This window comes from Thermobia domestica, chromosome 10 (assembly GCF_964235325.1).
Source record: "Thermobia domestica chromosome 10, izTheDome1.hap1.1, whole genome shotgun sequence".
In the NCBI taxonomy this organism is placed as follows: Eukaryota; Metazoa; Arthropoda; class Insecta; order Zygentoma; family Lepismatidae; genus Thermobia; species Thermobia domestica.
Window position 1 is genome coordinate 256,135,945 of NC_137463.1, and position 27,180 is coordinate 256,163,124.

General features: G+C 36.2%; 1 protein-coding gene across 1 annotated transcript in view; it reads left to right on the forward strand.

The window, feature by feature from the left end:
• Window positions 1–25,873, forward strand: part of LOC145662208 (uncharacterized) — a 65,949-nt gene extending 40,076 nt beyond the window's left edge. Inside the window, exon 5 of the mRNA XM_081727542.1 lies at window positions 25,651–25,873. Within this exon, the coding sequence (XP_081583668.1) occupies window positions 25,651–25,761 (111 nt within the window). The 3' untranslated portion in view covers window positions 25,762–25,873. The remainder of the gene's footprint in view (window positions 1–25,650) is intronic.
• Window positions 25,874–27,180: the final 1,307 nt, after the last annotated feature.

The window sequence follows — 27,180 nt, forward strand, 5'->3', positions numbered from 1 at the left end:
GGCGGTGTGTGGTCACAACTTGGTATCCCTTTGTTGTTAGTCCTAGCTTTCTAGACGGATGCAGTTATTACCGGTAGAATATACAAGCAAATTGACTTTTGTATTACTATTAAAGTAAATAATTACACTCATTCCTTCAATGTGATACTTGTGGTTGCTTAACCGTATACAGACAGCTGATCCATGGAAAAATCGTTAATAATAATAATAATAATAATAATAATAATAATAATAATAATAATAATAATAATAATAATAATAATAATAATAATAATAATAATAATAATAATAAATAACAGGAACTCGACAAATATTCTTGCAAATAATAGGAAAAAGTTTGCGTCACACTGTTCACTTTGCTGGACACACCAGTGTGGCGCGTTATAGCGATTGTGGCACACTGGAATATAGGGTATGTTTTTTTTTAAATTTTTTTCCAACTATTCCAACTGCTTCAATTGAAATGGATCTATAATAATAAGAGAAAGAATTTAGTCTTCTTACCCTTCAATTTAGAAATAAGGTTCGCGAGAATTTCATAAAAGAATAATATACTCAGAATTGTATATAGTAGTTTGTTTTATTCGAAATTACATACTTCCTGCAACTGTTTTTTGATTGAAATGATTTGAAATGAAATTTTTAAGTTTTACGTCCCTCGATTATGCCGGATAGGCTAAAGGAGACAGTGATGATAAGAAATGAATGAAATGGTGGAATGAAAAAAGTGGGATAAAACGGGAGAACCTCGAGAAAACCCACACACACAGTGTTTGTCCAGCACAAGGTTCACTTGGCGCGAGCATAAATCGAACCAAGGACTCCATGCACCAAAGGTGAACGCTCTACTACTGAAACACCGTGGTCTCTGAAATTACTTATGCAACTACCGAGAACTATGCTGTAATATTTGAATGTGCTTCAAGTTTACAATAATTAGTTTAGTTAAATTCATTATTAACAATTAAATAATTGCATTCATTATTAACAGGTAAATGCTGCTGATGCAAAGACTTAAATCTAGCGATACCGCGAGCGTAAGTATTAAACAGAGGGATTTTAAAGGGCCCCCTGAGCTGGGGGCCCTGGGCTCCATTGGCTCCGCCCTTAATCCGCTAATGCCTATAGATTATAAATTAAAGGGGACGGGCCGGGTCCGTTCTAAAAATTCCGGCCCGTGCAGACCTCTAGCTCCTGTGTATATGTTATCTGAAAATACAGTAGAGTTTCGCTTATCCGACATAAAACAGGCAGGCAGAACGCCGGATAATATGGATGTGTTAAGGAAAGACCTATAAAATGTCAAACTATGATATAATTTTACACATTACGCATCTAATTATCATCTTTGCAAGAAACAAATATAATGCATTGACTCAGTGACGTATCCAGCGTGAGGTCCTGGAAGCTGTCCCTTACCAAACCTCAAGCACTTTTTAATAAACCTACTTTTTCCCTTTTGAGTTTTTTTTTTTTATTTATGTAAGATTACTTTGAGTCAGTGTCCAAACTGTGGACAATGCGTTGTTGTTATAATTCTAACAAGTAACACTTCCCAAGTGTAACACTCCGATTTTGATAAAATTTGGCAGTTAGATACTATACATAAAATAAACAAATAAGTGCTTTCTTATTTTTTTTTTTTTTTTTGCTGAAAAACGGTTTTAGGGGGCAAAAGGCCTCACCCAAAATTTGAAAGTTGACGCTCGAAAGGCAAAAACAAGTGGACCAAAGTGAACGAAATTGTGAACAGATATTGCGGACATAAAATTAGAGAATACGTGTTTTGTATTTTCCTGGAAAAAACGGTTAGGTGGGGCACAGATCCCTCCAAAACTTTGATCATGAAATATCAAAAGTTCTAATAACAGTATGTCAGAAGTGCCTAAATTTACATGAAGAATTGGAACAAAACTTTCTGTTAGGACAATAAGCAAAAAATAAACAAATTCGGCTTTTTTATTTCCTGCGAAAAAACGGTTTTAGAGGACAAAAGGTCCCCCGCATGAATTTTGAATTTTGACGCAAGAAAGGCAAGAAAAAATGTACCGAACTGAATGAAATTGTTCACAAATGTTGTAGAGGTAAGATGAGGAAATACGTGCTTCGTATTTTCCTGAAAGATAAAAAAAGCTTTTGAGTGGACCGAGGCGTTGAGTGTCGGAAGGATTGGACCGAAGCGAATGAAATTGTCTGTAGATATTGGATATGAAAAATAAAGCCTCTCGTGTTTCACAAGTGTCTCCATCAGATTTCTTCAAATTTGGCAGATCAACATCAAGCACAAACAGTATAGCGTATTTTGTAGTATTTCACGAGGCAACTTTAACCCTTACAATGTTTTTCCGCATAAACAAAAACACGTGCCGATTAATTTCCTGTTTGCTTTTGATGTGCCAAAATTGATAGGGACATCTTTAAAACACGAAAGTCCTTATTTTACATACAGTCTATACAATATCTACACACAATTTCATTTGCTTCGGTCCACTCCTTCCTGCACTTTTACGGTAATATTAACTTTTTTTTGGAGGGGCTCTAGGCCCCAACACTGTTTTTTCATACAAATTAAAATGCATTTCATTTATTGTTTTGCAAATTGTTCCTATACGAAGTTTCGTTGCAATTCTCCATATTCTTTAGGAACTTCTGACGTATACATACTTATTTGCACTTTTGATATTTCCTAATCAACAGCTTAGAAGGTCCGTGCCCCACTCAATCGCTTTTTTTTTTCAGGAAAATACGAAACACAATTACCTCAATTTACGTCTAGAATATCTGTGCACGATTTCAAAATTTTGGGTGGGGAAATATGCCCCCTAAAACCAATTTTTCGCAGAAAATAAACCCGTATATGTATATATATATATATATATTTTTTTTTTGCGTATTGTCCCTACACAATGTGTCGTTCCAATTCTTCATGTCCTTTAAGCACTTCTGACATACTGTTATTAGCACTTTTGATATTTCACGATCAAAGTTTTGGAGGGGTCTGTGGAACCCATATTCCCTCATTTTTCCTCTACAATATCTGTGTACAATTTCATTCATTTCGGTTCACTTCTTCTTGCCTTTCGGGCGTCAACTTTCATCATTTTGGATGGGGGATTTTGTCCCCTAAAACAGGCATTCGTTTAGTTTTTGCGTATTGTCCATACACAAAGTGTCATCGGAATTCTTCGTCCTTTACACACATCAGACATATTGTTACTAGCACTTTTGATATTTCATGATCAAAGGTTTGGAGGGGTCTGCGTCCCACCTAACCTTTTTTTCCAGGAAAATACAAAACAGGTATTCCTTCATTTTACGTCTGCCATATCTGTGCACAATTTCGTACACTTTGGTCCACTTGTTTTTGTCTTTCGGGCGTCAACTTTCAAAATTTTGGGTGAGTGCTTTTGCCCCCGTAAAACAGTTTTTCCGCAGAAAATAAAAAACATGTATTCGTTTATTTTATGTGTAGTATCTGCCTGTCAAATTTTATCAAAATTGGAGTGTTACACTTGGGAAGTGTTACTTGTAAGAATATACCGTAATGCCATTGATACCAGGTGGAATTAAAGAACACTTTTAAATGGGATTACAATTTCGTTTCCGGTCTGTTTATAACATTACTGTATTAGAACGATACACTCATTGCCATTTGCTATTTTTGTTATGTGATATACGTAGCAGACAGTTTTCCTTACATTCTCTAGAAAATATTTTTTGATTTCGTGTGAATTAGAATTAAGTTTGACCGGTTCATAAATGACAAGTAAGAAACGTTTAAGAGAAATACAGAACTATTGCATTATTATTATTATTATTATTATTATTATTATTATTATTATTATTATTATTATTATTATTATTATTATTATTATTATTATTGATATTTTTGAAACATTAGAATTACGTGCTTACGAGGATTCGTGTCGGGTCCCCTCCGAAAAGAAAAGCTGGATATGTGCCTGCACTGAATAATAGACATATGAGTCAAGGTATAGACGAGCGTGCTAGGCGATCGAGTCCGGAGCATCAGAAACAGACTAAGACTACAACTTGCAGTTCTTCTTGCCGATTGATGCTGCTTTTTACCTGCTATGATATGTCGGATAATAATGTGAAATAAACGAAGGTCAAGACCATAGAGTATTGGTGTTTCGTGCACCTAAACCTGTAAAATATTTGTGCCGGGAACATCTTTCACTCACTAGCTAAATTTGAGGGTATGATCGCTCATCTTGCCTTATAAAGTATAGTCTTATAAAGAATATATATAGCATAGTAAAAACCTTAAGACCAAATTCAATGATTTTCTATAGTTTTATTTTTTAATAACGGGAAACTTGTTTATTTCATCACGATAAATCATGTTTGATACTAAGATGTCTGTTTCTGACTATATATATTTTTCATACTTTATTGGAGACATTTTTTTTCAAGAAAAGAGGATGATAAAGGAAGCTATACAACACCATAAACTGAAAGCAATCGGTATTACTAATAGTACACTAATTCTAAATAAATACGTCATCAGAGGAAATAGCCCGTCACTCTACCCACTTGCCCACACAGATTTTCTTTTGTTGTCTATCTTTTTCTTAAGAAATAAATGCTCATGGCTATAGAGCATGTCACTTCCAAACTTAAGACAACAGTTTTTCTCCTTGTTTATATTTTCCGTATAACATCTTGCTTACAGAAGCTAATTTATATTTGGCAGACAATTTACACCCTAGATTTAAGCCAATAAATGCAATATTTTGCTCCAATTTCCAATTCCTTGATTCAGCTGTTCTCCTACTAATCTTGTTATTCCCTCTGCAATCGTGCTGTGCTACTCCAAAAATTCCCTCGAAAACATTATTGCCAGTATACACAAAACCGAACATAATTTTGTTTTTTGCTTATATTTTTATTATTTTATTATATTTTTTGGAAATATCTCCTTAGATGGATTGCTTTCTATTATCTCCACGTACTAATAACTGAATTTTACCAATAAACATATGGAAAATGGAATAATTGCGAAAAATTGTGAGTTACAGTATACGCGCAATATTTTTTGCGCATGGGAGTACATAGGCACTGCCATTAGATGTTACATCTTGTCGTTGCAAGATGTCTGACATCTAACAGTTTTCCCCATATCACATACATATACTTATGTTACCTTCGCCGGCTATATGTTATATACGTCCATTTGTATGTGAGACCCTGACCGCCTACATTGTTTCATACAGAAAGTACGTACAGATGGAACACTTATACAGTAAGTATTATAAAACATGCGTTTCCAGTTATACGTTAAGTCCAAAAACTACAGGAATTACGCATGTAACCTATCTTTTTAAGTACGCCACCTACATTTTTTTCTCAGTGCACGACAGGCAGTTGAATAGACACAGTAAAGTCGGTTTGTTCAAATGGTAGCTGCTTCAATAACCCTACGCTAATAACAGAAACAACTTGCAAATTGCTTGCTGTAAGCTTGCATTACAAATCGACCAAGCTTGGATCCAGTTTGATTGGAAAGCGTGCAAGTATGCCACAAACTGGATTCCAGTAACGAAGTTACATGGGGGCAACCTTGCATTCAGTATTCCATTCAAGTTTGGCCAAGTCAATAGCGAATGAATGGCCAGTGATGATATGACGCTCTGCGAAGGATCTAAAGTGTTGTTTGCAAGTACTACAAAAGGCAGATTTTATGAAAGCACGCTTTCAAATGGCAAACGTACAAAGCTAAAAGCCAAGCAGCGCCAACAAGCCGAAAGCTTTCTTGCTACTTAGGTAGGAGCTCACGTACACACAAAAAAGAGGAAAAATGTCAACCATCTTTTAATTTGTCCGAAGACGAATAACGAAGATTTGAATGAGCCGGAGAGAAGACGTAAGGCATGATCTGCTTTAGCAGGTAATAATCCAGAGAATTTTAACAAACTAGGGAGGCACATAACATGATGGAATGGTGTAACTTTGTGTCAATAGTGATGCGGCAAAACGACTGTACCTCGTTAAATGTAAATGTTCACTTTGTGGTTTAATATGGCTAGTTTTTTTTTTTTTTTTATTATTTTCAGAAAATTGTAACTATTGTAATTAAAATTAAGCATGAAGGTGTAAAATTAATTACAGCAGGAAATAATAATAATAATTATGAACGTTTGAAAGATCTTGCTGTATCTTATGCATGCTAATGATGAAACATTAGACCGTGTATCATCACGTTTCATCTCTCTCACATTTCGTGATTATTTCAGTAATTAGCTCAATTTTAACAAACAAAACAGCCAACACTTTTGATAGTTTCACACGAGTTCAATTATTACAAAGTTAAATAGTAAAAAACAAATGCAAAAACTTCACTGTTTTCTTTTAAACAAACACTACTACATCCAGTGGGTTTTTGAAATTTCACACTCAATGTTCTGTCTCGTCCCCAAAACTTGTTTATTATTATTATTTTATTATTATTATTATTATTATTATTATTATTATTATTATTTGTTATACTCCCAAATGTTTATGTTTTTGTCAGCTAGCTGGTATCAGGGAAAACCAATAGCGAAGAGATAGTTAAAAACATTTTTTAATTGATAGGTGCCATCTCCTCCCTAAAGCCTCTATTTAATCAGGGAGCTCCTTCGTGGCTAAGCGGTTAGCATACGCGCCTTTGACGCGGGAGACCCGGGTTCGATTCCCAGCGGGAGCTCAAGTGGTTCTGAGTCCACGTTAATAAGTAGGTCCACGTCTCATATAGCCTCGCTGCTGAACGGGACGTTAAACTCAAACTCCACTCCACTCTATTTAATCAGGAGATGGCATAAGTTCAAGAATTCAGACTCAACGTTAATCTCTTAAAAGCCGTAAATAAGGAGAAACTGTTTTCTGCAATCCATTCAACATCCCAACAATGGTTTATATTTTCACACTTATCTCTCCACAAAAACGAAAATGGTAGAAATTCACTACAATGTTCAGTTGTAGTTTCAACTAGTGGTGGGCACAAAAACCGGTTTTTGAAAATTTTCAAAAAACCGGTTTCGAGTTTCTTCAAAACCGGTTATCGGTTTTCTCCTAAACCGGTTCGCTTTTTCATCTGATCCGGTTTCGGTTTTCTTCAAAACCGATTCCTTTTTTTTTTAATTGTTCTATTTCTGACGAGAATTGTGTTTCGTTGTTCTCCGGTAACCGAATCCATTTCCACAGAAATAGTTTTATGTGTTTTCGAAAAGTTTTCACCGAAACCAGTTTCGGTGAAAACCGAACCGGTTTTGGAGAAAACCGAACCGGTTTTGGAGAAAACCGAAATGTCGGTTTTTCGGTTTTTGGAAAAACTGGTTTTGCCCATCCCTAGTTTCAACCATATTCCTATTACAGAAAAAGTACTAAGAAATAGTGAGTTTTGATTCAAATTCAGTGTGCAAGGCATGATTGTCGTGCCTATTAGCCTCTATTGTGGGTTGCGAAATATAATCACTTATTCTGAGTGAAGAACATTGACTGAAAGTATTTCAGAACATCCTAAGACGAATATTCGGATCCAAGCAAAATGGGGAATCGGGAATGGCGGAAACCAATGTATATAGAGAATTACAGCTAGCACATTTTCTGCTACTAACGTGAGGAAAAAATACCCAGAATTTTTGCGCGACGTGACGTCACGCGGGAGAGAGCACGAAACAAATACATTGTACGAAATACAGTGCGCGGTGCTGATGCTTGAAATTTATGGATAATTATTGATGCATAATTATTGAGAAAGAATGGATAATTATTGAGACAAAAATTAATAAAACTAATAATAATTGTACTTTTGCTCAAAGTCCAAATTGAGAAAGCAAGACTACAGTTACAATATATCACCGCTTTCCAAATTGTTGTTGGTACAACGACAGTGGGTTTCGTGCTGTAAACCCGTAGACAGAATCAATGTAAATAATGCTTTTATTTTTTCTATTCCTTTCTTACCCAAAAATTATGAGAAAAACTTACAACACGAACCTCTTAATTTAGGTGTAAAAAAAAAAAAAAAAAAAAAAAAAAAGCTCCGTCCTCATGCAATACCTTTTTGGCATATATCGAATTGGCATGGAGATCAATATTGTTAAGAACGAACAAAAGTAAGCGGGTAAGAGAAAATAATTTATTTTTCAAACATATAGGCATTTAAATACTTAGAGCTATAGATCTCGAACCTGGGGGACGAGCAAACATGTTATAAAATAGAGGATTTGCCCATAACTGTATTTGTCTCCAAACTCAGTGAGGCCGAAAAACAAACGAGAAAAACCTGATTGACTGCTCTCTTTGCCGCAGTAATATTCACTCAAAACATTAGGTTTTCCGTATGTGAACATATAGTGTTTATTGCATTTACTCTTATTTAAATATTCGCTTAAACGTTCATAACTTTTTCATGTTCATCTTACGGGTTAGTCTTAATTATTTTCAATAGTTCTCAATTTCGAATTCCCGTTTAGGCTCGTGCTAAGTTAGGCACGGACTCACATCCTGCAATGAGGATCTCACTCACTTACCTGCTGCTGCATGCTCGCGCTCACTAATTTCGTTGGGGTACGCGTTAATTAGGCCAGGGCTCACTACACTCAGTGAAACTTGTGCTCACTAATCTCAACTGAAGTTGAATTGATTTTGAGTTTAACGTCCCTTTCAGCAGCGAGGCCATATGAGACGAGACCTACTGATTAACGTGAAATCCGAACCACATGAGCTCTCACCAGATCTCCTACGCCAAAGGCACGTACGCTAACCGCTTGCCCACAGAGGAGCTCTAATCTCAACTGGAGCCTGGATCTGTGCCATCAATAGGCTCGTGCTCAATGACGTCAATGGGGCTTGCACTTATTTGTGCTCTGATTCATTATCTTCAGTGGGGTAAGTGCTCACTATTCTACTTAAGGTTTGCTGTTACTCAAGTTCGGGCTCACATCCTTCAATGAGGCTCGCGGGGTCTCATATCCTTCAGTGAGGCTCACTCTAACTAGGCTCCTTGGAAACCGCGCATCCTAATCTCTTTCGAGCACTCGATTAGTAAGGCTCGGGGTCACTAGTCTTAATTAGACTTGTGCTCACTCTCGCGGGTCTTCTGTCAACTGGGCTCCATCTCACTTCCATCAATATTGCTCGAGCTCACTGCGGTTTTCACTAATGTGGGCTCGGGTTTATTACCTTTAGTGGTCTCTCGATCATTACTCTTGTTGAAGCTCGTGCTTATTTGGCCTCGAGCTTATATCCTTCAATGAGATTATCACTAGCTACGTTCCTTGTAGCTCGCACTCTGTAATTTGCTTCGGGCACGCACTTACTTCGGCTCATAGTGAAGATGCTGTCCCTTCTAGCAATGTTTCTTTGCTAGAACAAGAGTCGGAGAAAACTTTTTAAATTTTATTACATGTAAACTACGTATTGATGTAGCGAGTGACACTTCATCTGTACAAGTGCAGGAGGATGTGGAAGTCAAATTTTTAAGTAGTGGAATAATGGAGGAATAGTGCACAGCTCACTCCAACAATAATGAGTAATTCCCCTGTGAAATGCCTGGTTCGGTACATTGCTATTAAGTTTTGTGGTATTCGTAATTCGTTGGGTACGCCACGAGAAATGGGGGTGCGGTGGCTCAGTGGTAGAGCGTTCACCTTCTGTGCTTGGGGTCCCTGGTTCGATCCCAACTCGCGTCGTGTGGACTTTGTGGTGGACAAACACCGTGCTCGTAGGTTTTCTCGGGGTTCTCTCGTTTCCTCCCACTTTCTTCATTCCACCATTTCACTCATCTCTCAGCATCATCGTCTCCTTTAGTCTAACCGGCAGAACCGTGGGACGTAAAACTTAAAGATTTCATTTCATTTTTTTATGCCACGAGAAATGTCAACAAGGAAACAAACAAACACGGAAACTGTATAAACATTATCTCACTGAAAGAACTTACAGTTTCATCAAGTACTGACAAGTGGCTTCAAAGTATCTTGGATTTTGAGATATTTGCTACTTTCCATGTTTCTAGAATTTCGATGTGTGAAAGTGTTTTGCATTTTATGTGCAGAAATAAGTTCAAAATATCCCGAACTAAACCCAAAATATAATAGCAATATATGTGAAAACAAGCACATTTATTTGTGTGAGCCATCTCAACCTAAAACTTAAAGCCCAAACAATGAAGAAATACAATGCGAAGAAAATTAAAGAATGTGTTCCGGCTTCTGTAACTTCTGGGGGCTGCAATTAGAAATACGAACACTTCCTATACTATCAATATTAAAAAAAAAAAAAAAAAAAAAAAAAAAAAAAAAAAAAAACAATAAAGATGAGTGGATAGTAATTTATTCCGCGTAATTGTAGTATTAGAATCAGTAAAAGTTTCTTGTCTGTGTAGTTTAGAAAACAAATGAAGTAAGAGCATGCTCGAAGTATACAAAAAGTATATGCTAAAAGCAGAAGACGCGATTTCCTCTCTTCCGGGAGACGTCACACTTCCAGCAACCAATACCAGTTCGAATCGCATATTTGGTGATCCCTGGGCGAAACATTGTAACGAAGAACTGCATAATTTATACCCTTTACCAAACATTGGTAGGCTCAGCAAACCTAGGAGGCTAAATTGAGCAGGTCATGAACCCAGAACAGAAAAAAGTGAGAACACTTCAAAGTTTTAACTGGAAATCTACTCGGAAAAGGGCCATTAGGAAGATTAGGCGCAGATGGAAGGACAATATTAAGATGGATCTCGGAGAAATAGGAACAAAGTATACTATACTAGATCCAGTTGTCTAAGAATAGAAGGCAGTGTAGAGCGTTTTTTTGAATGTGGTATTGAACTTATGGGTTCCATGCAACCAAAAATTGTACAAACTTACTAGCACTTCCAATACTGTAACTTCTAGTTTCAGTGTTGGTTACAATCAGGTGCGCATCCACGGGGGTGTATAGGGTCCGGACCCAATAAAAAAAGTATCTTCCTAATTCTATATACATTCGTAAAATTTATAATAAAACTGTCCTTGTTTAACAGGGAAATGATTGATGTAAGAATGAAAATTTGATCTTACACTTCATCTTGTACTCTTTCCCTTGTGAAAACGATCTAGCATTCTTTTATGAAAATATGGGTAGAAATATTTTATAGCTACTTACGGCCAGGCCAGTATCCAGGGGGGTCAAGGGTACCGCCCCCCTAAAATTTTCTTGACCCCTCCTAAAATTTTCACGGTAGGCTAGCAAATAGTGATGTATAATATGGTTGGATCGGGCCCCCCGCCACTTCTACCGCTCCCCCCTACATTTTTGGGCTGGCTAACAGCCTCCTTACGGGTACAGAAAAATAGCCGTTCAATACTACGTACCGTATTTTACGGACTACAAGACGCACATTAATCTTTAAGCAGCTTTTTTTTTTTTTAAAGAAAATAACATTTTTTACCATTTTATTATTAGATTGCAAAGCCAGATTTATGAAAAAAACTTCTTAATTTATAAAACGGAACTACCTTTAAAATCCCTGAAAATCGTCATCTGAACTTTCTTGTTATTATTCTTCTTCGTCGTCATCGTTGTCCTCTTCTCGATGGTCTTCTCGCTCTCGATGATCTTCACTGCCGTCAGGAGCGTTACATACGCCGCACCTCTTGAATGATTACTAATTTCGAGTATAAGATACACCAGAATTTTGGAGGTAATTTTTCAAGAAAAAGTGCGAATTATACTCTGTAAAATACGATAGATGTAGTCGCTTGTAGTATTGGATCCCCTCTGCAAACCTTGTACCTCCCAACAAAATTTGTGGTTGCGGGCCTGGTTCCAATATACTAATACTTGTACGAGATATTCAGAAAACTTTAAAAAAAATAAAAAAAAAATATTAATTCAGCGTTCAAGAAGCAGATTGTATATCTGATCTTACCTCACTATTGCAAACAGAAGTCTTAGACCTATACTAGTACTTCCAGTTGCGGTATTGCGTTCACATATTTTGTAAGCGTATTATTATTTCATAATGGAGAACGAAAATCGTTTTTGTAGGTACTTGTTAGGCAAAAATTCTAACATGAGCTTTGAGGTAGTGCAGTAACTACATTCCTCTTAAAGGTAGGTTAAATGTGCATAATTTCGTACTATCACATAATGTAAAGAATTACGAACTTGGGAAAGGTTGTGGAAGTAGTTCTCCGCATGAGTAATATTGTGGCAGGTACTCCTTTATGAGAAGAAATGTTGCCCTGCTCTTTCACCTGCAGGGTCCCTCGGAAACTAGATGAAATGGAAAAAGCCGTGAAATTCTTTGTGCTAGTTGGGGAGTGATATACCGCTTCTTATTTACCAGATATTTGTAGCACAGATGTTAGAACATAGTATATCATGTGTATGTAAATGTGTAAAGGAAATCATAAGGAATGTCATGATATATGCAAAATATCCCAAACCATCGTATAAAGCTCAGTACAGGCTTAAGTTCGTACGGCTGTTTGTAGCCCCGGTACACGAGAAAACAAAAGCAAAGAGACTTCATTGTAACAAGCTGTCTAGGAGGGAACGATGTTAAATTTAACGTCTAGCATAGAGATATATTTTGTTGTGGAAACCTTATTGCTGTAGTCGCTTGTTGCCATTTAAAATGATTATTACAACTATTTAGAGTTTTGCTGGGGTAAGGAGGGAAGGTGTGCCATAGACAGACACATGCTCAGAAGGTTCGCATATTCGGTAAAAGACTAAATCAGTAGAATAAGTGTCACAAGGAACATCCGGAATAGAGGCTACTCCTAAGCGTGCTGCAACCAGAAGAAATACAGAAGTGAGAAACAGTAAGATTTGCCAGTCATGTGGAGGATATTTAAAAGATGACAAAGAAGGCGTGGAATGAACAAAGTGTTTCCACTGCATGGATTGGTTCTATGAACTTTGTCAAGATATAACGAGCCATGCTCCTGATTTCATGTACACTCATGTCCAAAATTGTTGACGCATGTCTATAAATATGTTGTTGTATTAATATAATTTGATAACGAATTCTCATTATCAAAATCATTATCCAATTATATCGTAAAACAGATCTAATTTGTAATTTCTAAAAGGAATACAAAATAAATCAGAAAAGAGTAAAAAGGAAATAAAGATACGCGATTATTCTAAATTTAATTTTACATTGCATAGAAACGATTTCTTTTCGCGTCTCATGCAATTAGCTTGCAATAATTCAACATTAGCCGGAAGCAAACATGCAGATAGAGCAGAATAGAAAAAAAAACACAACGAAACTGCAGACATAGGATGGAAACACACTGAAGAGAACGTTCTCATCACAGGCAATTGATTTGCTGAGATAGGGACGCCAGATCCTTCGAACAACGCCGAGCGAACTTACAAATAGAAGCAAGGACTTGTAATACTAAGCCTTTTTCCTCGGTATTTCAAACTCGCAACACCTCTGTGCGCGAGCTACTCCGCTTTGTGTTATTTTGTTATCCAAACATATACGAATCTGAAGAAGAAAATACCTAAAATGATAAAAGGACTATCATAGACTTTTAGGGTACTTCAGATCCTTAGAAGACACCCTCGTGGTCCTCCCAAAAGAGGGAAAATCATCGAAAACTTCGTCCATACCCAAAAGAAGGAAGAGATAATTGCCTAGCTGTCTACGATGCTGGAGTCCAGACTCATAATTGGTCGTCGCCCAGAGTTAATCTCCAATCAATCTAGATGCTTGATGGACTAAAAACCTTCCCACCTCATTTTTCGGACTAGTGTCACTTAACAACCTTCAGGAACTGTGTATTAGTGAAGTGCTAGTGTGAATGTTAATACAGACTACTATGAACTGGAATGGTTGGAACCAAAGCCGTAAGTAGTATTCATTTATTGGCAAATCCGAGTCAGTTGCAGTTTCTATACATACATTCTCCATCCTGCTCTCATATCTGAATGTTTCCTTTTAGGCTGTGTTGTTTCCAATCCAACACCAACCCAAAAATCTATCGGGAATTAAATTTCAAATTAGATTCGTTTTAAGAAACAAAGGCACTCGCATTAAAGCCTCACACATTGCCTTTGCTGTGAATGAATATTTCCTTTCTGCTCGCACATTTCCTCCTCGAAACTGTGTACCTTTTCATTCACCCAAAATGCTCTCCCAATAACTTAAAAATGAAGATACGTTCTAGGTTGAAGGTACGGAAACCTCATCTAGACAAGAACGTTTAATGTGCGCTGTGCCCTGAGACAAGGTAAGACTCAGGAGCATATGCACACAACGTGGTGCCGAAACCCGCTCGTACACTTGTGGCCGCTGGCTCACAACGTGGTGCCGAAACCCGACTTACCCGTAGCGTGGTGCCGAAACCCGACTTACCCGTAACGTGGTACCGAAACCCGCTCGTACACTTGTGGCCGCTGGCTCACAACGTGGTGCCGAAACCCGTTCGCACCCTCGCGGCCACCGGCACACAACGTGGAGCCGAAACCCGGTCTATATACAACGTGGTACCGCAAACCGATTTACACGAACCGTGGTGCCGACAACCTCACTTCTACCGCTAGGAATTGAACCCGTGATCCTTCACTCCCAACGTGGTGCAGCACCCCGCTCGTACCCTTGTGGCCACAGGCTCACAACGTCTTGCCCGAAACTTACTTTTCCCGTAGTGGTCCTGCGGACAAACAACGTGATGCTGAAACCCGTTTTATCCACAACGTGGTACCCGTGCTTTGTATGCACCTTACTTTGATTCGTACCTAGGGCCTTTAGTATACTTTTACGGCTCTTCGCCTTTAAGGATTTTCGCTTTGTTTATGGCTGAACAGCAGAGCGTTTCTTTTACTAGAACGACGCACTCCCAATGCTCTTGGATTTTGTGGCCGGGGTTCCCCGTTCATTCCCCGCCAGGGCATGAGCCCGAACCCGCTCAACTTTTTGGTCGTTGTCGCCCTTACGCCCTAAGCGTGGTTTTGTGCGAGGTTTTGATACTTCGTTATCATGCCCCCCCTGGATCCCCTTTTATTGGCCGCACTAACTTTTGTATGGATGACTCGTCTCGAGTTCGACGTCCGCGTACGTACTATTTTTGTGGTGTCTGTACTTCTCCAGGTTTTCACTGAACTAAGGACCATGTTTAATACGTTATCCGTAGACAGACCATTATAGTTAGCGTAAGTTTTATCGCGATTGTTTACTATGCCATATTCATGCTGTCTAACCCATATCCTGCAATTCTCTCGTTTTGTCGTGTCAGCTTCAGCTGAGTTACGTGCAGACGCATAGACTTTTACTTGCTTTAGGTGAATAACCTCCTTATCATCATGAAGCATGTCATCTTGCTTGTTTGTGTAATTGTCTTCATGGTTAGTAATGGTAGTTCTTTCTCAGTCCCGCTGTCCGCGCAGTATTCATTCCCATCTCTTGGAACAGTGTTTCAATCCCAGGGCTTGGCCCTTCTTTATTCGAACACCTATTTTGTACCTGTTCGTATCCATTTGGATTTTGGCTTCCAAACTTATCGATTGTCTGGTTGCCCTACTTGGAATAGACATTTGTCGTCTCATAGAGAAACGGATCGGGAATTTCGTGATAGGATTCTTTCTCAAATCCCTTGTCATTTTCAACTCGCGGAAAAACAAGACGACTTAACTTGTTCCAATCGTCGTGCGAAAAGGGCTGTTATTCCCTTTTTACTTGGTATTACCACCTTGGGACTATCGTCGTACAATACTTACCAAATACACAAGATAAATGGTGTGGTCAACTCCTTAGAAAAACATGATCAAATTTTAGCGTCGGAAATTGACTCTCTTAAACGTACGCTTCACAGGGAGATTTCTATCATGCATGATGTTGTCCTTACTGCTAGACGGACTTTGGCCGGAATTCAGTCTTCGTTAGGAGCCTTGTATTGTCATCTTGCGAATACAGAGGGCTTCCTTATTGCTAATTTGACTCATATTTTGACTAGGGAAGACATAATTCGTATGTTTGAAGATATATATGCCAATCGTTTAACTATGCGTTTGTTGCCATCCCATGTTGCTCGCCAATACATACAGGGAAACAAACAATTACGTGATACAGTATACCTTTCGGACATAGGTTTGTTTTACTCCGTTACGAAGGTCTCCTTATTACAATACTCCCTTGACCATGATGTAATTACCATTCTATTGGAGATCCCTCTCGTATCCCACACGGATATAGCTCACCTCTATTCCATTGTTAATACCGGAGTTTTATCTGGAAACACGTTAACATCTCTAGTTTTACCACCATTTGTTTACCTGCATAACACCCATTTTTATACTGTAAATATGGCCCATTGTCAATGGCATAGTCATATCTTCCTTTGTCAGATTGATGTCGTCTCTCCGGAACATCCTTCGCTTTGTATTAATGATTTATTGTTGTCCAACTCTACATCCAATTGTGAATTTCGTTCCGTTCATACTTCGGAGAAATTTGTGTATCGCTATACCTTGGCTGGTTTATTATTTACATCTCTGTTGGATGTACACATTATTAAACGCTCTCACAATAGACCGTTTTATACGAACATGTCAGCAATGCACGGTTTGACCCGATTTCTCCCTTATGACAATTTTACTACCCTTATGGCTGGTTCCTTTCTTTTAGAATCGAGAACCCCCTTGGACGTTAATCATACCGTCATTCCTGTTGTAATGCCGAATTTCAACTTTTCTGCTAATTTTGACGAGTTTACAGTGAAAATTGGATCTTTTAAGTTACGAACTTAGTAACTTGTCAGTTAACAGCCAATTACCATCTTGGTCCAACTCTACGATCGTTACTTATCCCGCTTTAACATTGGCATTCATTTTCATAGCCATTTTAGCAGGTTTGTTGGTCTATGCATTTATTCGCATTCGTTCCATCACTGTCGACCTTCTTCAAGTTATGAAGACTTATAATGAATCACATCCTATGGCAGAATCGCGCGATGTTGAAGCGCAATAATATCTTTCAGAATGTTCATAACGTTCCTCCTAAATTCCCCCTTTTTCTTATTGGCTTCGAAAGACTTGATTCTGTGGTGAATAGATAACCCTTCTTTGGTACCACAATGCTAGCCCAAACTGTTCCTTCAGTTTTGGAGGTGAACCTTGGATTCCCACCCATTGTGGCGTTCCCAAACCGTTCCCGCTTGCCAAGCACGGTTCCATTTCGAGTGTTCTCTCTTACCCACATTCGTAGTCTTTCTTAGGTTTGGTCTGGTTTTCTTCGTAACTACATGGCGGTTATTCGAATAGGTTCTTAATTCCGTTATCTACCGGTTCAGCTGAAAACATTTCCATGAGAGGTTAACATACTTTGTTCAACGACATGGCCGGTTCCTTTTGTCTTTAAATCATCTCTAGTTGTACACTTTCGAATGCTTGGTCATTCTCGTGTAGGGTGATTTTATTTAGACAATTATTATACCAGGTTCAGCTCATGGATTTTTCGGAGGTTTTCCTACTCGTAGGATATACGACATGACCGTAGGGAATTTACCATTTCGTTTATAACACGTTCAGCCACGTTAGTATGGAGGTACATCGTTCACATTTCGTAGTGAGGGTATTCAGGCTTACTCTTGGTTGTTCCTCTTTTCAAATACTTTGTGGAAGTTACGAAACTCTTCAGATCATACACCTATTTTTGAAACTCATTTCGATTGATATTTTTCGCGTTCATTTTCAATTCTTCCGATTTTTTTAATTGTTCAGACTGACGTTCTTTTGAACATTTCGAAATTTACTAGTTCCTTCAGTACACCGTACTTTTGCCACTGTTTCGAATTTGTTCTTTTCTTTGAGTTTTGTTACTTTGTTTACTTCGAATCACATCATACGCCGTAATCTGTGATCCATTTTTTAACCCATTCTTTTTTTTGATCGGTTATGTGCACCCCTTTCTTTATGCGATTCCCCACCTCCTAGGTCGTTTATGTCATCTTTGCGAATTAAGTTTTCGTTATTTTGTTCCGTCACCTGATTTTATGCTTCGTGTTTGGAAGACTTTGGGCTTTTCGAAATTTGCATTTGGGATATAAATTTCAGAGTGCACTTAGGTTGCCTTGATGGTACCGTGTACGATTTATTCCCCTTTTGTTGTATATCACGCGTGCCCTTTGTCCGCTTTGTATACACTTATACAATTTGTCTTTGTTCTCCGTTGTCTTCCTTTCCCGACTTGTTTAGTAATTATCCCATGTGGGAATGACATAGGCACTTGCATTGTATTCTCTGGTAGGAGCAAACTGATCATGTATAGAGGTTCCATTCTCATACTTCAGTTTACTTCGTAAATATATATGTTGTCAGGTTCTTTTCCGTACCTTTCAACATCCAGATGAATCTTACATGTCATCCTCGTGAGCAATTTTAAATAGGAATGACATGGTGATCAGTCTTACTCAAATGCGCGCATCCTTTTGTTAGTACGTATGTGAGTCCTACTATGGCATTACCGAACACACCTCTCGACTGTATCACGCAACCGGAAACTCAACTGTGCGAATGTTTGTTTGTGTATTTCTCGTTTCCTCTCCTTTTGCGCAAATCCTCGTTTGCCTATCGGGCTGGTCCTGTAGTCAGACTTTTCTTTCTTCTCCTTTGAGAGACCGGAATACGCAACCCTACATATCCGCCGGTTTTGAAAAAAAAAAAAAAAAAAAAAAAAAACAGGCACATGCATAACGTAACAAGGGTGTTAGACACACTCAGTAGTCAATGCACGCCATACAGTAACCTTCCCAATCCCAATCGACGTCACCGACTTTTGACAAGTCAAACAAGTATGTTGGGAACGCAGTAGTTTCACGACACGTTAACTGGAATATTTACCCCTGGTATTTTGAACATACCTACGCAGTTTTCTAGTTTTCGTTGCCAGTAGCCTTAGTTTAAGTTAGGTTAGTTTACAGGGATCGCACCTTCCCGCCAGTCATTTGCTCATGTCATTCTGCTCTGCTTCCACATGTGGATACTCGGACGTACTCGGTGAACTTCGTAGATTCTCGTTTTGTTGTGTTTACGTTGTTCCAGTTCTGGAATTCCGCGGATACATTTGAGTCTGTTTCTGTTGGATACGGATACTCTTTCCTTAAGGATTTTTGTTTGTATCCTTACTTTTTGTTTCCGTTCCGTGTGAATAAGCTTACTCGTCTGTGGTCGTTTCCATTCAGACTCGCTGTCCAATTTGCTCTTCTTAGAAATTTGGTTCTTTTGTAAGCATATTCACCAGAAACTCCTATTATATATATATATTTTAGCCGGCTTTTAGATAAATACATACGTCTCACAAGGTGCCGACTCAAATAGGTAATCTGCCGTTTTCTACGAACCCTACTTGGATATTCCTTAACCCTTTCAATGTTTTTCGTTTGTTGCAACTATTTAGCGTATTAATTTTTACTTGTAGATTAGATTATGATAGGAAAATCGATTCCAAGTTTAAGCATTGTTTATTTACATATACGTTTTAATACTCTTCGTATACGGGAGACTAAAACGTTTGTTGCTTTATGCGTTTCATTTGTTTTAGATTTACCTGGAATCCTTCCCTTACCCCTATCCTTGTAATGGGGCTTTAAGGAAACATTTATTTACGCTATATATATATATATGCTTAATTTGTAGCAGCGCATGCTTATCACAGGACGTTGATTAGATACCCATGTGTGATGATCTGTTTGCTGTTATACACACACACATGTATCGCATCATTTTCTCTCCATGCAGCACTACCGTGCTCCTCCTCTCTTGTATGCAGCGCATGCGCATTTGTTTATCTTGTCATATGTTGCCCTTGACACTGTGACGGAGTGGAAACATCTTAGCATTTAAATCCCTCCTCTCCTTATAAGAAACTGTAATTTGATTTTGAGGATTCTTGTCTTTAAATGTTTACTATTTTGATAGTTGTTCATTCCTCAAACAGACATTGAATCTACTTAATAGAGACTTGATTTTCAGTGCTACAGTAATATACAAAATGACATTGACATTTTGCAATTAGCAAGGAATTACTTTTACTCCATTTGTGTAGGATTCGTGTTTGAATGTGTTCATGAAACACAGGACTATAGAAGCGAATATGATTTCACTTTATTTACATGTTATTTTAGTTTGATTGATTTTAAACTCATTTTGCATTTTATTTTAGTTGGGAATATTCATTATCCATAACTACGTAGTGCTTGCTGGGAATTTAAGTATGTACTCATATAATTTTCATTTCAGGTACATTGATTTAACATTTTGTCGTGCCTTACGCATATATTTTATGTTCATTTAATGTTTAATTTTGAATTTCTTTTTGTTTATTGAATGATACCTACATTATGCAATTTTAGGAATTCATTTCAAGAATCATACATTATTATTTTATGCGATTTTAATAATTTTCATTACTTTGAGCTTTGATTTTATATTCAATATTTGCATTTATGTTTTGATTTTGATTATTGTATGTTTATGTCATAGTTAGTCTTGCACTCAATTTACGTGTTTACGACCTGAATGATATACAGGGCTTTCCATTTTAATTCGCCCTTATTTTGAGTTTAATTTTCACATATGTATATGTTTCAATTTTTTCAAATTCAAGTTTCATTCACTTTGTTATGTTTCAGAAACTCATTTTTTTTTCTCTCGTTTTACTCCGTATTGCGTATTTTCCAGTTTTCAATTTTGTATTTGAGAAAATTGCAACTTCGCGGAGGGAGCGTAAAACAGATCTAATTTGTAATTTCTAAAAGGAATACAAAATAAATCAGAAAAGAGTAAAAAGGAAATAAAGATACGCGATTATTCTAAATTTAATTTTACATTGCATAGAAACGATTTCTTTTCGCGTCTCATGCAATTAGCTTGCAATAATTCAACATTAGCCGGAAGCAAACATGCAGATAGAGCAGAATAGAAAAAAAAACACACAACGAAACTGCAGACATAGGATGGAAACACACTGAAGAGAACGTTCTCATCACAGGCAATTGATTTGCTGAGATAGGGACGCCAGATCCTTCGAACAACGCCGAGCGAACTTACAAATAGAAGCAAGGACTTGTAATACTAAGCCTTTTTCCTCGGTATTTCAAACTCGCAACACCTCTGTGCGCGAGCTACTCCGCTTTGTGTTATTTTGTTATCCAAACATATACGAATCTGAAGAAGAAAATACCTAAAATGATAAAAGGACTATCATAGACTTTTAGGGTACTTCAGATCCTTAGAAGACACCCTCGTGGTCCTCCCAAAAGAGGGAAAATCATCGAAAACTTCGTCCATACCCAAAAGAAGGAAGAGATAATTGCCTAGCTGTCTACGATGCTGGAGTCCAGACTCATAATTGGTCGTCGCCCAGAGTTAATCTCCAATCAATCTAGATGCTTGATGGACTAAAAACCTTCCCACCTCATTTTTCGGACTAGTGTCACTTAACAACCTTCAGGAACTGTGTATTAGTGAAGTGCTAGTGTGAGTGTTAATACAGACTACTATGAACTGGAATGGTTGGAACCAAAGCCGTAAGTAGTATTCATTTATTGGCAAATCCGAGTCAGTTGCAGTTTCTATACATACATTCTCCATCCTGCTCTCATATCTGAATGTTTCCTTTTAGGCTGTGTTGTTTCCAATCCAACACCAACCCAAAAATCTATCGGGAATTAAATTTCAAATTAGATTCGTTTTAAGAAACAAAGGCACTCGCATTAAAGCCTCACACATTGCCTTTGCTGTGAATGAATATTTCCTTTCTGCTCGCACATTTCCTCCTCGAAACTGTGTACCTTTTCATTCACCCAAAATGCTCTCCCAATAACTTAAAAATGAAGATACGTTCTAGGTTGAAGGTACGGAAACCTCATCTAGACAAGAACGTTTAATGTGCGCTGTGCCCTGAGACAAGGTAAGACTCAGGAGCATATGCACACAACGATATTATTACAAGAAGATAGTTATAGATATACGACAATTATTTTGGACATGAGTGCACCTTGGTTGCAGGAAGGAAGATGATTAGTTTTTCTGTGCTTTGAAAATTTGATTCTCTTTTACTTGATCTGTCATGCTTACCTAAGCCTGGTTTGTTTATAGCCTTGCTAGAGCACTCAATTCTCTTCGTGTTCTGTTGTTTCATATTGTAGCTATTTTATCAACTTTAATTTTTAAAAAATTTGTTTTAGTAGTAGCTTTTGTTTAGTTAGGCTAATTTGATCTTTTGTATTTTGACCATTTGATTTTTTTAACACTTGTTTCTTCATGTGAGTCAGAAACTGTTTGCCTGTTTTGTTTCTAGCCATGCTATAACACTCAATTCTCTTCGTGTTCTATTATTTAATGTCGGAGCTAGGCAATATTTCATTAGATGTAATGTTTTTGAATTGGTTTCAGTAGCAGTTTTATTTTGTTCTTTAGAATTGATATGAAATGAATAACGTTGTGTTTACTTAATAATAGTAACGATCAATAAAATGCAGCTATAATGAAAAATATCGGTGTGTTCACTTATGTAATTAAGATCCTATTAGTTTGTAACACTTAAGTCAAATAGGCCTATATGCTGGTGAAATTAGTAGCAAACAGGTAGTACTGCGAAATTAGGCACACCTACTGCGAAATTAGAACATATAACTGCGAAAGTGAGACCAATGGTACGGTATCTCTTAAACTGAACACAAGCATTCAGAGTCCCATTGGTCGTATAAATAGCAACATTTAGTTTGAAAGTATTTCCTACAACTTTCGTGTAAATATCATTAGTGAAGGATGATTATAGTTAGAAAATTAAAACAATAGAAGCACTCGGTTAGGTGGCATGATCTGTGGATCCACTTAGGAGTAGGCATTCATGAGCGTATCTCATTATTGATGCAAATGAGAGCTTTCCTAAACAAGCAGATTTCGATTTTAAAAATATTACTCCAATATTTATTTTTAGATTATTTTATAACATAACGAGATCCAGAATTGGAGGTAAATGACATATAAAACTATTTTACAAAATTTCAGAATCTTTCCCAGCGAACATTTAGAAACACCTAAAAAAAAGTATACTACGTAACTACAAGAAAAAACTGGAACTCTTAAAAGTTTTCCTTTCCGTTTGCACCCTTGTAGAAACATCAGAAGATATTCTTTAAAAATCCGTTAAAACGGGAGATAAGTTCGAAGATTAATCTGCTTTTATTATACTGTAATAAATACAAGTATGTTGTGTACCAGAATATTGCAAGACGTCTGAGTCATCTTTGTAATAATATTTAAAATAAATAGAGACATCAGAAGATATTCTTTAAAAAATCCGTTAAAACGGTAGATGAGTTTGAAGATTAATCTGCTTTTATTATACTCTAATAAATACAAGTATGTTGTGTACCAGGATATTGCAAGACGTCTGAGTCATCTTTGTAATAATATTTAAAATGAATACAGACATCAGAAGACATTCTTTTAAAAATCCGTTAAAACGGTAGATGAGTTCGATGATTAATCTGCTTTTATTATACTGTCATAAATACAAGTATGTTGTGTACCAGAATATTACAAGACGTCTGAGTCATCTTTGTAATAATATTTGAAATGAATAGAGACATCAGAAGATATTCTTTAAAAAATCCGTTAAAACGGTAGATGAGTTCAATGATTAATCTGCTTTTATTATACTGTCATAAATACAAGTATGTTGTGTACCACGATATTGCAAGACGTCTGAGTCATCTTTGTAATAATATTTAAAATGAATAGAGACATCAGAAGATATTCTTTAAAAAATCCGTTAAAACGGGAGATAAGTTTGAAGATTAATCTGCTTTTATTATACTGTAATAAATACAAGTATGTTGTGTACCAGAATATTGCAAGACGTCTGAGTCATCTTTGTAATAATATTTAAAATGAATAGAGACATCAGAAGATATTCTTTAAAAAATCTGTTAAAACGGTAGATGAGTTTGAAGATTAATCTGCTTTTATTATACTCTAATAAATACAAGTATGTTGTGTACCACGATATTGCAAGACGTCTGAGTCATCTTTGTAATAATATTTAAAATGAATAGAGACATCAGAAGATATTCTTTAAAAAATCCGTTAAAACGGTAGATGAGTTTGAAGATTAATCTGCTTTTATTATACTCTAATAAATACAAGTATGTTGTGTACCTGGATATTGCAAGACGTCTGAGTCATCTTTGTAATAATATTTAAAATGAATAGAGACATCAGAAGATATTCTTTAAAAAATCCGTTAAAACGGTAGATGAGTTTGAAGATTAATCTGCTTTTATTATACTCTAATAAATACAAGTATGTTGTGTACCAGGATATTGCAAGACGTCTGAGTCATCTTTGTAATAATATTTAAAGTGAATAGAGACATCAGAAGATATTCTTTAAAAAATCCGTTAAAACGGTAGATGAGTTCGATGATTAATCTGCTTTTATTATACTGTAATAAATACAAGTATGTTGTGTACCAGAATATTGCAAGACGTCTGAGTCATCTTTGTAATAATATTTAAAATGAATGTTCTTTGTGCGGGAAGAACAAAGTTTATGGAAAATATTACAATAATAAAGTCGAATCTTTATTCCCCATTTAGGATAAGTATTATGTAATGTTCAACCAAAATGAAATGATAAAAAGCCAGTTCAACCAAAGTATTAGAAAAAATAATCTCAAACAACTCTGCCGTCTTCTCAGATTGGCCATTTTATGAACACTGAACCAGAAAGTAATATAATATAGAAAACAATCGTATTTTCTTCCTTAAAACTAGAAGTTTAGCTGAGACGAGTGTTATTTATTTTTAATAAGTTTAATGATAAATATCACCTCCCTAACTTGAGGCATCCTAAAAGCTCTATAATTAGCAGAAAAATTGAACACTATTTGTCCTATTGAGGGTATAAGTTTTGACTAGATAAAAATGAAAGTATTAAAATGGAGCCCTAACCAAATACTATGTTCGAAGGTTCATTTCGAACGGTTCACTTTTTTCTTGAGACGAAATAATAAATAAAATATCATTCACTCCCTTGAAAGTACAGTTGGCGAAAGCACTGGTACAGTCCGCAGCAAAAAAAAAAAAAAAAAAACTGCAACATGAGCATGTAACTTTATTGTAAAACGACGAAGTCTTTTGCTCCGAAATATGGTAAGTGTGCAGGAGGGGACGCCGAAAATTCTCTTGACGTAATTCGTGCCACTTAGATGTTATGTTGATTCAATGCACTGTTAGGTGTAGTTTCACAATAAACTTACATGCTCATGTTGCAGTTTTATTTTCTGCGGACTGTAAATGCTTTCACTTCTTTTTAATAAGAAGTTTATCCAGTAACTTTCATATTCCAAGCTTGGGGGGCGGAGTCTGCATTCCTTTTTTGGGGTGAAACAATTGAAATCCCCTCGTCCTTCGTAGTACATATGTATTTCAATCAGAATATGATAATAAAAAAAGCTGAATCGAAGACAGTGTTATAGTAAAAAAAATCCCTGTGATGATATAACAGATAATGTGGATTATATTTTATTTATATTGCTTACCGTCAGAGGTATTGAACTGGATTGTCTCTGTTCTGAGAAACTTAAATATGGTAACACTACATTTAACTTAATACTTGTTTCCTCTTTTTTACTTTTAGGTGTACCTGTTTTATAACGTTTGCCACACTGGCTGGAAATACACCGGACTATCTTCCCATGATCCTTTATGTTGTAAGAATGCTGTAGTTATTCCTTGCTCCAAGCAATGACTCTTCAGGAAAGCGAGAGTAATGGTTTCTTCAATATGACGACCTAAGCGTGAATCAGGAAAAGTTATTTTCTATTGTAGTACACTTGTAATAATAAAAGCAAAATTTTTAATTTCTCTTTTTATCTTCAATTTAAACCAAGACCAGTACAAATTAAAAGTACCTGAAAGAAGTATCTTATATAGCAGTTGTTTTAAACGGGACTGTATATAACGAATAACTGGTTAATTTAGCAATTATTGAGCCTCTACAACATCTATTTTCACAATTCATTTAATAATTAAAGTTCAGAAGTGTACATTATGTTACACACTTATTCTTCAAGATGTCTACTTTCTATACAAACTGAATAGCTTTATTCATTTCTGGTTGTCCTGACAACGACGTCACCAAAATCTCATTATTTAAAACATTTTTTTAATATATTTTTATATTAACATTATAACTACACACTATTTCTTTTTCTTTCTCTTCTTTTAATAGTAGAATCAACCAGTCTAGTACACATTTCAAATACCTTATGACCCACAAATATTCAACGTACCGTTGTATATTATGGCATTCGACGGACTTTTCTTTTTATTTATTTAATCAATAAAAAGAAAAAGAATTCTGGACCGTTTATTTTTACATGATAATCATTCAAGTTTTCGAATGCACCTCGTATACTTGAAAATTACAATTCATATAATTATACATATATATATATATATATATATATATATATATATATATATATATATATATATAATATTTAATTTTATAACGATATTATTATATTTATTTTAAACTTCATCATCATTTTCATTTATTTATACATTTCAAAGACGATAAGGCACATTCGAAATTTAATTTGCAAGTTATTTGATTTTAAGTCCTTTTTCGGTTCCATTAAATGCTTGTTACAAGTTAATAATTATTTACTTAGGCATCATGAAGAATGTTTTTAAGAAGAGGTATGTGATATTCATATAGTTGTTCTTTGAACGTAAAATGATCGGATAAACATGTAGTTAACCAAAATATAGATTAAGATTGAAATATCGATAATAATCAGACCATAACATAATAATTAACGTCTTCTCAACATAATAAAAAATACGATTAACAAACGAAATCCTAATGATATTTCAAGTGACATAAAGCAAAAATCAATTGAGTACGGTTTTCTCAGACGCCGTAACTTTAATTTAAGTTACATGACCAAGGAATTTGTTTAGGTTACATTGAAAGTCATAAACCAAAATACAATCTTGCGTGTTATTTACATCTACAGTTCTTTGTTTCCTATTTTGAGAATTTTTGCCATCTGCGAAATTTCTATGAAATCCAATTCGAATGAAACTACATCTAGTGATTACAAGCCTCATAAGTGTAATACAATTACTATTACCGTTGCTTCTAGGATTAGGTTTGGTT